Source organism: Cervus elaphus, chromosome 1, assembly GCF_910594005.1.
Source record: "Cervus elaphus chromosome 1, mCerEla1.1, whole genome shotgun sequence".
Classification (NCBI taxonomy): Eukaryota; Metazoa; Chordata; class Mammalia; order Artiodactyla; family Cervidae; genus Cervus; species Cervus elaphus.
In genome coordinates this window covers 89,038,510-89,050,679 of record NC_057815.1, presented here as the reverse complement: position 1 = coordinate 89,050,679, position 12,170 = coordinate 89,038,510, and the positions used below count along the sequence as shown (strand labels likewise).

At 59.7% G+C, this 12,170-nt stretch overlaps 1 protein-coding gene across 7 annotated transcripts in view; it reads left to right on the top strand.

The window, feature by feature from the left end:
- AMBRA1 (autophagy and beclin 1 regulator 1) overlaps positions 1-10,393 on the top strand; it is a 166,135-nt gene extending 155,742 nt beyond the window's left edge. For all 7 annotated transcript variants that reach the window (XM_043910712.1, XM_043910679.1, XM_043910688.1 and 4 more), the window contains 3 exons: positions 763-855; positions 2,278-2,471; positions 8,809-10,393. In XM_043910712.1, coding sequence (XP_043766647.1) covers positions 763-855; positions 2,278-2,471; positions 8,809-9,299 — 778 coding nt within the window. In that variant the 3' untranslated portion in view covers positions 9,300-10,393. The remainder of the gene's footprint in view (positions 1-762; positions 856-2,277; positions 2,472-8,808) is intronic.
- Positions 10,394-12,170: the final 1,777 nt, after the last annotated feature.

Here is a 12,170-nt window from a genome sequence, read left to right as displayed (position 1 = left end):
AGTGCCCGACACTCCACTGCAGGGAAAGAAGGAGCCGGGGCCAGGCCGGCAGCTGGGAGAACTTGATGGACAGAAACTCCTTTCTCTGCCATCAGCCGCCCAGCCTTTCGCCGCTGGAGTCCCTCTCCTCACCCCAGCTCCTGGAGAGGCTCGTGAGCCCTCCCAGGTCATCTTCAGCTCTCCCTGTTGCTTTTCCAGCCTCTACCTGGCAAAGGAGGCTCTCAGGCCAGAATAGAAAGAGATGTGGGCCTCTCTGGCTCAGCAGGAGCTTTTTCCTGTTAGCCTTCTGAGCTCCAGGCAAAATAAAAATGTCAGGGTGCCCTCATCTGCCTTTCTCCTGGCCCTGTGGCTGTAGGGGAGGCCCAGTGATGAAAGCCTGCGCTCACATCCTGAGCACTGAGCACACCCTTCAGACAGGCAGGCTGTGGCACTTGGCATCTCCAGGGCGGCCTTAGCCCCTGTCTTGTGTGGCTGAAGAGTATGCAGAACTCGCTGCCTGTGACGGGCGTGGCTATCTTTTTGCTTCTCTCAGCCCCCAAGAGGAGCCAGTCAGACTTTGGGTGATGGAAGAGGCTAAAGCCGCCACTCCAGGCATCGGGGCCGTTGGAGATACATCGGGCTGCTCGGCACTGAGCATCCTCATGGAGCGTCTCTTCCCAGCCTCAGCCCAGTCCCAGGAGAGAAGAAGGAAGGAAAAGGAGCGAGGCGTTCTGGCCATTCTCTAATGTCTTCCACTCTGTCTCCTTCCCAACTGATTTCCAGGGCCTCAAACTCTGGTGTTGAGTACTACTGGGACCAGCTGAATGAGACGGTCTTCACTGTTCACTCCAGCAGCCGAAGCAGCGAGAGGCCTGGGTGAGTTTGTGAAGGAGGCAGCTGGCCGTCCCTCCTGCTCCAGTGGGTTCGGAGCGGTGCCCTCACGCCTGGCTCTGTGGGTGTCCCTTCTCAGTGAGAGCAACTCTCTTTGCTCGGCTTCACACTTTGAGCTTTTGTACGTGGTTCTGTTCAAGAAAAGCGTTTCATGGCTAAGAAAAAGACCAAAACCTCTGCCCTCTGAGTCTCGATTGAAGACCAGCTAGGACCCCATCCAGCCCCCCCGGTCCTGGCCGTGATGTCCGGGGAAGCCGCAGTGAAGAGAGAGCTCTGGAGAGGGATGCCCTCCCTAGGAAATTGCTCGCGGGCAGCCTCCCATGTGACCCAGGCCTCGGGGACCAAGCTGCCCAGAGCTGCAGCCCAGGGACAAACCCTCCCCAGGGGCCACTTAGTAGGAACCTGGTGCTGATCCTCCCATCATTTAATTCGTTAATGGAGACGGAAACGTTCTGAGAAAACAAAGCACTGGGTCAGTGGTAAAGCCAAAGCAGTCACTGCTTCCTCGAGGAAGTCCCGGGCACAGTCCCCAGAAACAGTCACTGCTTCCTTGGGGAAGTCCTGGGCACAGTCCCCAGAAACAGTCATTGCTTCCTCGAGGAAGTCCCGGGCACGGTCCCCAGAAGCAGTCACTGCTTCCTCGGGGAAGTCCCGGGCACGGTCCCCAGAAACAGTCACTGCTTCCTTGAGGGAGTCCCGGGCACGGCCCCCAGAAACAGTCACTGCTTCCTTGAGGGAGTCCCGGGCACGGCCCCCAGAAACGGCTGCAGCCAGGACGGTTGGTGCCCGCCATGAACGCCGCGGGCCCCCTCCGCTGCCAGCTCTTGCCGCCCTGAGGGTCTGTGCCCAGGACGTGCCCAAGGAGGGGGGGCTTTGGGCCAGGCCTCACTCTCGGCAGCTGGTGCTCCCTGCTTCTTAGGAGGACCCCCAAACAGCCCCAGTAGGAGTCCTGTGGAGTCCTATGGAGTGGAAGTTCCAAGAATTTAAACTGGAATCTTGTCAGCATGTCGTTGGAAGGAGGAAAAGCTGAAGCGAGGGCCACTTGTGCTGCTTACCCTTGGTCCCGGGGCTTCTAGCCGCTCAGCTGGTGGCTTCCTGAACCTTGAGTGTCTTTTAAGATCAGCCATCTCTGCCTCCCCAGAAAGGCCCTCATTGTTTGAGTGACTGGACCAGCCGTCTGCAAAAGATGGATGGTTCTGCCACTTTCTTTTCACCGTCCCAGGACGTGGACTGATCTGGAGGAGGACACGTGCAAGTTAGCCGGCCGCGGGAGGCCGCTGTGGGCGTGGGCCTCACCTGCCGGCCCTGGCTCGGCCTGCGCCGTGAGTTCGGGCGCAGAGCAGTCAGGGTTCTGTGGGACTGCTGTCCCCAGCCCTGCCCGACTCCCGTCTGCCTTTCTGTCCCTAGCACCAGCAGAGCCACGTGGAGGACAGACAGAGACATGGGCCTGATGAATGCCATCGGCCTGCAGCCCCGGAACCCCACCACGTCGGTGACGTCTCAGGGCACCCAGACTCTTGCCCTACAGCTGCAGAACGCGGAGACCCAGACGGAGCGGGAGATACAGGAGCCGGGGACGGCAGCTTCAGGTCCTGGTGAAGGTAGGAGCCGTGTAACGCTAGAGGGGAAATAAGCCAGCGGGGAAGGGAGGTTGGTGGTTAGGACCATTCTTGCCCCCCCCCCCCCCCCCCCGCACCGAGGCTCCTGCCCCCTACGCAGACAGGTGGTGCTGGGAGCGTGACACGGCTGCCAGGGCGGGCACCCCTCCCACGGCGACAGCGCTCAGCGCCTCCTTGGACAGGAATGTCACTTCCCTGATATGGGCCACCTGTTAGAGCCTCCCGGCTACTCTTAGAGCTTGGCCCAGCCCCCAGCAGGGACCCTGACCTCCTTATCCTCTAAAACTTGCAGGGCTCAGAGAGTCACAGAAAAGGCAAGAGGGACGCCCTACTGCAAACTCACATGCCAGAGAACTGCCAGGGCCACCACCACCACCCCCTGCCCCCCACCTGGGGTAGCTGTCTTCTCTCTCCAGCCCGGCCGATCGGGAGGCCCTTACACACACGCGTCTTTCACGGCCGTTGGGGCTGCAGCCTGGCTCACGATCAGCCCCTTCCTCTCAACTGTGGCAGGCGTGGCTCGGCCGTGGCTCTGTGCTGGCCTCACGCTGCTGAGAACCAATTAGCACCTCCCTGCATAGCGCTCAGGCCCCCTTTGGAGTGTGTCGGCAGCTGTGTTAAATAGGCTGTTCACACCCGGTCGGTCTCCTTGCCCCCCACCCCGGCCCCTGGCTGCTCCCAGCTCCAGACACGGCAGCCTCCAGACAGTCCTGTCATCTCTAGGTCTGTGGTAAGCCACCTGCTCAGGAGAGACCAGAAGACAGGTGTGCTTTGGGCAGAGGAGCAGATTGGCGTGTGTCCCCTCAGGGCACAGCTTCTATGTTGCAGCCTCGCCCCGGGCACTGTCCCGTGGCTGCCACGAGCTGCCACGTCTTGCAGCCACGTCCCTTTCCGTCTGTGGCCTGGGCGCTTCCTCCATCTGTTGGATGGAAACCCCTGGTGTGGGCGGAGCGGCCAGAGCAGCCCGAGCCTCACCAAGGAGGAGAGCACGCCAGCACCTCCCGCAAGCCCCAGGCGGATCCTGGTCTGGGCGGCCCCTCTGCCGTGTTCACGTGGCCCCTTCCTGTCCTCTGTGTCAGCTGCTGCGGCTAGAGACAGGCCTTGGTGCTTCCCCGAGGAGCTGAAGTCTAGAGCAGGAGGCAGGCACCCAGCAGGTAGTGACTTCTCGTGATTAGGACCTCGGGGCTGCAGAGGAGGGGGAGCCGCACCCTGGCTGTGGGGCTCGGGGAGGACTCCTGGAAGAGGCGACCCTGAGCTGCACCTTCCAGGATGAGGCGGAAAATGCCAGGCAAAGTGGGGTGCAGAGGAGGACAGGCACTGCTCGCAGAGGGGACGGCACCTGCAAGGGCACCATGCTCAAAACCAACAGTCTGCACCAAGGACCTCTGGGGGCATTTTGTTTGTGGCCGGTCAGCGCTTGTTGAGAACTGAGGCTGGATGCGCGGGGAGGGCAGGCTATAGGGAGCTGGTTCGGGAGGGAGGCCTCTGCCCTGAAGGTCGAGTGCAGGGGGGCTGCCCACCTGAGAAGAAGGGCATTCTCCCGTGTTTTCATCTGCCAAAGATGCCCTGGTTATTTCTTGACTCGCATCAGCTTGTTTCTGACCGCCAGTAAATTATGATTGTAAGTGCCTTTCTTCGTGTTTGGGGGTGGGGAGGATGAGCTGGCAGGAGGCAGAAGAGTCTCTTTTCCAGTTTCAGAAGCCAGAACTTCATTTTCTCCCAGTCTCCTCCCCGCAAAGCAGAGCGGTTGGTGGAGGACAAGCCCTTCAGAGGCCAGAGGTGCTTTTCAGGGGGCAGTCAGGAGGGGAGCTGTGGCCGAGTAGCTGAGATAGCTCACTGCATCTCTCTGTGGCCCGACGACCTTAGCCTGGAGCTTTGGACCTCTGGCTTTGAAAGGGACAAGGTCATAGTGCCTTGCAGAAAGCCCGTGCCTAGAAAGAAGGGGAGCAGATGTGTGGGGCATTGAGCAACAAGCCAGCCTCTTCTCTCCTGGGTCCGGGAGCCTCGTCCTGGGGTGCTTCGCCCTTGACCGCCATCCACTGCTGCCGCTCTGGTAGGGGAAGCTGGAGTCGGAGTCTCCTCGGGCTCAGGCTTCCTCCCTGGTCTGCTTCCTCCATCTAGCAGGCAGGCACGGCAGCTTTCTCTCTCTCTCTCTCTCGCACACACATTTCCCCTCCTCTCCCCCCAGCCCCCACCCCCAGTCAGCAAAGTAGTGGCCACATCTGCAGAAGCAGTAGAAGAGACTGCTCGTCAAGCTGGTTAACTCTTCCTCTGGGCTCAGCTAGAAAGCAGGCCCCGTGGGAGTACCCCTGTGCATCCCTCCACACGTCAGTGGCCCAGGCGCCTTAGGTGGGCAGCCGACTCCACGGCGGCAGTTGCCGTTCAGTGGCCCGTCTCTGAGCCCTGTCCCATTGGCTAGCACTGAAGGGTTCTCAGCTACTCCTCATGTTCATGTTGGATAGGAATTTTATTAAAATCCATTCAGTTCTGCCTAGGACTTCCCGGAGGAGCCCTCCATGGGGGGAGTTGGCAGGTGTTGACTTTTTTGCTGGTCCAGCTTTAAAGCTTCTCTGCCCTGTTACTCCAAAAGCGAGGGGTGGTATCCCGGGCTCTGCGTTTGCTCCCAGCACTGACACCGTGCCTGCCTGGCTTGCAGTGGACCCTCCGCAAATGTGGAATGAATGAACTGGCTCGAGGCAGGCCCCTGCCCCCAGCCTGGCTGTGCTGCACTATTCAGGAGCCCACGGCTCTGCCCCGACCACTGGGAAAGGTTGCCTGGACCTTTCTGTTGTCTGGGGAAGACAGTAGTACGGCTGCAGGAAGCTGGGCCGTGGACCAGGGAAAAGCAACCGTGAGGGGGAGGGGCAGGGTGCCCCTGAGATCAGGACGGGCAGCTCCTCCCCTGACGCAGCCTGGCCCCCTCGTCCGGGCGGGGAAACCCCAGAACTGGCCATCACGGGAAGTTCCTGATGCCACCCTGGCCTCTGCACCCGGAACGTACCTTGCCAAGGAAATGATCTCGTGTCAACACGAAATCAGTCTCCCATTTTTCAAAGACAAAAAGAAATGCTTTTGCTGCAGGGAAGGCGACAGCAGCTTAACCCCTGTGGCCGCCGCTGCTCCTGGAGCGTAGCTTGGATCCCTGACCACAGCTGCCACTCCCCACGGGCCCCGGGTGTTCCCCTCTGGAGGAATGTGCTGGCGGCCCACCTTGGCTCTTAGCCTTGGCTCAGAGCTCCCAAGAGGGAGGCCCAGCCCCCAGCTCTGGCTGAAGCTCCCTGCACCCAGCCCTGAGGAAACCGTTAGCGTGTATGTTTTAAACACTTCTGTCCAATCTTTAGTATTAGTGTTGTATTAGGCGCCAGGAATCCAGAGGGAATCAGATTGAGAGATGAAACCACGTCTCTTCCCTCACACATTAAGTTCAGAAAGGAGACGGACGTGGAAGTGCACCCCCAGAGCAGAGGGTAACACATGACCAGATTTTGGAGGTCCCCTGAAGGCCGGAGAAGGAAATGGCAACCCACTCCAGTATTCTTGCCTGGGAAATCCCATGGATGGAGGAGCCTGGTGGGCTACAGTCCATGGGGTCACAAAGAGTTAGACACGACTGAGCGACGTCACTTTCACTGAAGGCTGGAATGCCTGTAGGCAGTCTGAGAGCCCTCGAATCACCCACACACTCATTTGACAGGTAGACTCCAAGTGCAAGCCCAAAGGGGATCAAAACATAGTCTGAGGCCATCAGGGACCTGGAGCCAAGAAGGGAGAGACTCTGCCGTGGAGAGGTACGGGCTCTGCAGGGCTCAGAGAAGAGGCAGCGATGCCCAGCAGGGGCCTGGCCAGGGCGGGGCGGGGGCAGGGGCAGGCACTGGCCTGAGAACAAGTGGCCTTGGGCCATGGGGCAGCGGGCCGGTGTGTGACAGGGAGGACCCCCACGAAGTGTGCAGGCAGTCTGAGGGGGTGGGAAGAGGGGTGGTCAGGGAAACAGCTCGGACCCAACCGGAGGCCCGTGAGCATCACAGTGAGCATCCTCACCGCTTTGAGGACTCGGGATTGCTGGGTTTTGAAGAGTATAGACTCAACCAGAACCCAGTGGCTCCGAACGGAATTAGGACGGCAGCAGTAACAGCGCGGAGGCCGGGCGGAAGGGGAGAGACGCCCATAGACCCGTTCGGACAGACAGCTGCAGTGACAGATGGCTGGGACCGCAGGTACCGGTGAGCGGGAACAGACAGAAGGGCCCGGAGTCAGGCGCCCAGAGCTGTGCTGGGGCCTGACTGACAGCTCCCTGAGGGCCCCCAGCGGTCCTGCCCGGCTTTGGGAAAAGAGTGTTCACCGAGCAGGGTGCCTGGCCAGGGAGCACCGATGCCAGCAGGCCAGGGGCCAGCCCGCTGCTCACCCCGGGCCAGGCTGGGGAGCCCCGATGCATGGGGCGCTTGGAAAACCGTGGGGGTGGCAGTGAGCGCAAGGGTCCCCCGGGCCCTCCCCAGGCAGCCCTTTTGGCTCACAGGGTAGACGCTCTGCTGGCAGCGAGGCCCTGGGTTGCCCGTTCCTCTCACCCCTCACCCGCTGCTGGCGGCTTTTCCCCTGAGAGGAGTGCTCAGAGCCCTTCAGGTTCTCTCTCCCCTGCCCTTGGAGTTGGCCTGAGCTGCCTAAGGGGAAAGCGCCTAAAGCAGCTGTCTTGAGGGGTTGGAGGTGGGAGGGTAGAATTTATCAGAAAGTCTGGAGAAAACCAAGCTGGATAGCAGCGAAAGCCTTGGCGGAGTCCCTGCTCAGTGCTGGGGAATGCTGTCTCCCCGAGGATGGACCGCCAGCACACGCCGCCATGCACCCGCCAGGACAGAGGGGGCTGCCGGGACGTTGGCACAGCTGGGTTGCCCAGACGGTGCCTGGATGCCCAGCTTTGACCAGGCAAGCAGGGGGACAAGGCACTGGATGGTGCGGCAGCAGAGAAAGTCTTGCAAAGATAGCAACTGACAACAAATACTGCCGAAAGTTCAAAACTATTGAAGCCGCCCAAACTGCAAAGTCCCCAGGTGGCCAACAAACAGGCAAAGGAAACAAACCCGTCCATAGTTTGGTGGAGCAGCCCTGGCCGCCTGGGAGCCTTGATGATAGCTGCCCGCAGTCTTAGACCACGCAACCTGCCGGTGAGGGCTGAGCCCAAGTCAGAGCAAGGCCCCGCGGGGCGGGGCTCTTCCTGCAGAGCCCGGGTCACAGCAGCCACCACGGAGCACCCGCTGTGGACAGATGCTTAACGGGCGTCATCTCATTCCCTCCGCCTGGCGCCGTGCAGGCTGGGTGTTTTCATCCCTGTTTTGCAAGTCAGAAAACTGAGGAAATGTGGGTGGCAAGGGATTTATCCACGGTCACACAGCTAGTGAATGGCAGAACCGAGATCTGAGCCAGTGTCATCTGCCCTCTTCAAGAAGATGCTCAGGCTCTTGGGGAAAGAGCAGGACCTTCCCTGTTCCTCCCTCGAGATGCAGACTGAAACGTCAGGCCTGGGCAGTTGGCTGCCCCCAGGGAAACATGAGGGTATCGGGCATCCGGCCCCGCGAGAACAGTACGTGGGGAATAACGTGGGAAAGTGGGACATTAAGAGGAGACAGAATGCCTTCGAAGGAACACTTGAAAATCGTCTTCCTCGTGTGCATTTAGAAAGTGACATAAACAGAAGAATGATGGAGAGAGAGAACACAGCTTAGAAAAGGTGCCGAGCGGAACATTTGTCTTCTAGACGCACCCTGTACAGTGCCCTTGCTTTCCAAACACCAGACATGGACCCTGTCCCAGGCCCAGGCCCAGGCTGTCCCTACTAGGCTGTGCGAGACAGGAAGAGGCAGACAGCACCGGCTCTCTGGGCTGTCTCCGTGGGAGGCAAGACCAGCCTGCCTCTGGTGTCCAAGGGGTTGAAGGCAGACTCCCAGGTTCCGGTCCAGGACTCGCTCTTAACCAGCTGAGCAGTCTCAGCGCTCTAGGCTGAAGTGTGAATTAGGATTGTTTGGGGCATCTTATCTAGCTTCCAAGTCCCTGACTGATTTTTTTTTTTTCTGGCTGCACCATGCGGCCTGTGGGATCTTAGTTCCCAGGCCAGGGATCGAACCCGTACCCTGCCCCCCCCTGCATTGGAAGCACAGAGTCTTAACCACTGGACCACCAGGGAAATTCACTTGATTGATTCTTGCAATGAGGGGTTGGCCACCGCATTGCTTCTGCCCATAGCTAGAATCCGCCGGGTCCTCCTAGCTCTGGCCTGCCTGACTCAGGCCCAGGCCAGTGGCTGATTCCCTCCCTTCTGCCTTGTACCTTCCAGGGGAGGGCTCGGACTATGGGGCCAGCGGGGAAGACGCGCTCAGCAGGATCCAGCGGCTGATGGCTGAAGGGGGCATGACGGCCGTGGTGCAGCGCGAGCAGAGTACCACCATGGCCTCCATGGGCGGCTTCGGCAACAACATCATCGTCAGCCACCGCATTCACCGCAGCTCCCAGACAGGCGCCGAGCCGGGGGCCGCGCGCACGCCCTCGCCGCAGCCCTCCACCTCTCGGGGGATGCTCCCAGAAGCCGGGCAGCTGGCAGAGCGAGGCTTGAGCCCCCGGACAGCCTCCTGGGAGCGGCCCGCTACCCCTGGGCGGGAGCCTGCCCTGCCCGCCTCCTCCCCGGCCCCTCCTCCCGCCCCCCTCCCCAGCACCGAGGGACCAACCCCGCAGCGCTGCGGCCTGACCAACAACAACCACCTTCCTGACGGTGGGGGCAGCGGCAGGGGGGAGGCCGCAGGCCCCAGCGGGGAGCCACGGAACAGGTAGAGACAGGCGTGCCCTGGTGCCTCCCCTTGAACCGCTGAGCAGAAACCGGACCTCACAGCTGACTGGGAACCGAGCGCGCAGAAGAGCCGTGGGCTGCGTCAGGGAACAGGAACGCGAGGGTGGGGGTCAGGAGGGCGTCCATCCGGGGCAGCAGGGAGTGAGGCGGTGCAAGGGGCCAGGTTTGCCTCGGGGACTAGACCCTTCCAGGATCTGGGGCCCAGGGGTGTCCCAGACTGCCGTGCTCCTTGCGAGTGGAGGAGGAAGTCGGTGTCCCTGCCACGCACCCCCCCCCCACCCCGCTTCTCCTAGAACCAAGGCTCAAGGGACTCAGCCCTGGGCAGAGACCCCCCGGGAGGGTGAACAGTCTTCCAGATCAGGGCCCGACCGTCCTGGCCAGTGGCCAGTGGGGCAGCTTCTCCCTGTTCACCTGTCGTGCAGGCAGAGCCACCGGGAGCCCTAACGCAGGAGGAGTGGTCCGGCCCCCAGAAACCACCTCCATCTCTGAGCCTTCCAGAGCTTCAGCCCCTTGATCATCTTCCCCCATAGAGACCACAGTCAGGGGTCAGACCCCGCTCCCGGACTCCTGAGCATGGGGACTTCTGCACTTACGGTGGGGGCCAACCATGGAGTGGGGGGCAGCCTGCTTGCCTGAGACGGGATGGAGTCAAGGAACAGTGGGCAGGTCCTCACTCAGGAGTGGGGGGTGTAGGCTGGCCAGCCCCCAGGGCTTGTCCACCAAGCTCCTCCTTCCCCACCACCCCCAAGGCCCTCAGAGCAGCACCTGTGGGTGTCAAGTGTTAGCTGAGCCTAGGCCAAAGCCAGCCCAAGGCTGGGGGAGGGGTTAGACTCCGGGTCAGAATGTGAGGTCTTGGTCTGTGATTTAAGGTGTTGCATGTGGAATCTTGAACTGTACGTGTAGTTTCTAGTGGAGAAATCAAGGCTCTGATTATTTTGTTTTTAGTATGAAAAATGTGATTACTTTTCTGTTTGTAACTCATCATAGAAACATTGTGGTGGGAGGAGAGGGGATAGTCTGACTGCTAATGAGGGAAACACCAAAGATCTACATCATTAAAATGATGACATGCCCCTCACCGGTCTCCTCTCTGTTTGTTTCCACGGGGGATGGAGGGAGCGGGTAGCGGTGGGGGCAGGGGCCGTGGGGCTGGGCTGCCCCGGTTCTCAGGGCACTGCCTCTGGTGCTGCTGTCCTGGGCGGGGAGCCCCGTGATGCCTCAGCAGAAGCCACTCAGGTAAGAGCTGCCACGCCTGCTTCATGCTGCGCCCGTGTCCCACCACTGCCTGCTTCTAGGAGCCTGCTAAGGTTTGGGGCATCCTTCATGGTAACAGGTGGGTAGGTAAGAATGCTGGGAGGTCACTCATCTTGGCTGCTTCCTACTCAGGATGATGGGCCTGGAGTGAAGAAATCACTGACTGGAAAGCTGGCTCCCCAGCAGTCCTGTAAAGCACGTGTCATGGGTGTCTGGGGTGGCCCGCAGGGAGCGGGCCTTACCTACAGGTATCCTCCCAAGATGCCATGCGCTGGGGGCTTGGGTTTCCCTTTGCTTTGTGTCAGGGCAGTGGCCCAGGGGTCTGCTGTGGTCATGGGTCTTGGCCATGTGAGTTTCAAACCAGTTGGCGAAAGAAGGATACTTGTTCCCTCTCTCACAGGGGGGACACGGAGATCAGAGCCACCTCCAGGGCTATTTGCAGCAACAAGTACTTCTCGAGTAACTTTTGTGTGTTCAACTCTGTCCCAGACACTGTGGGGCATACAGAAGTCTGCTCTGCCCCAGCAGAGATGGAACCACAAAATTAGAGCAAATAATACGAGACCATGTGAAGAGTTACATGGTGAGGAGCACTAGAATTTTATTTAAAGTATTATTATTATAGCACGCTCTGGACCAAGAGACACATCAACTAGCTGTGTGGCCTTGGGCAGGCCACTTGCCTTTTCTCTTGCTTCATTTTTCCGGATAGGAGGTCGGGCTTATTCTCTGCAGCCTCCTAAAGTTACTTCCAGCTCTGAGAGCACTGGGGTGGTAGGAGGAGGCCTCCTTGGAGAGGTGAGATTTGAGTTACACATTAAAGGATGGAAGGAGAATGGCGCCCCCTGCAGTGCCTGCCCTCCACCCAGCCCTCCCCTCTGTGGGAGGAAGAATTTCGTGGTCTGAGTGGGGACTCAGAATTTGTTGATTGTAAAGTGTGTGCTGAGGATTCAGTGTTTATCATTTCAGACCTTTCCACAAATCCTCTGCGGTGGGTACACACAGCTCACTGGTGGAGCCAGGGTCTGAACCTAGATGGGACCCTGATGTGCTCTGGGAAAAAGGGGTAGGAGGAGGCCTTGTGGATGAAGTGACCTAAATTCAGTCCTGCCTGGCCTTGCCTCTGTCCTTACTGGTCAAGCATGAACCCAGCCCTACCTGTTGGAGACCCCTGTCAACACCTCCCATTCCCCCCACCATCCCCTTTCCTTAGAAAGCCCTTGTCTGCATGGGTAGAGCCTCCATGGGCCCCCTTGCTTATCATGATAAGGTTGCAGGGTCAGTGGGGCAGAACTCAGCAATCCCAACTGGAGATGAGGCAACAGGTTCCCAGCAGTTCTGTGGACCCAAGATGGGCTTCCCTCATGGCTCAGTTGGTAAAGAATCCGCCTGCAATGCAGGAGACCTGGATTCAATCCCTGGGTTGGGAAGATCCCCTGGAGAAGGGAAAGGCTAGCCACTCCAGTATTCTGGCCTGGAGAATTCCATGGACTATAGTCCACAGGGTCACCAAGAGTCGGACAAGACTGAGCGACTTTCACTATCAAGATGCCTATGGACCCAGTTGGATCAAAGGTAGAGAGTAAAGACTAAACTAGGTC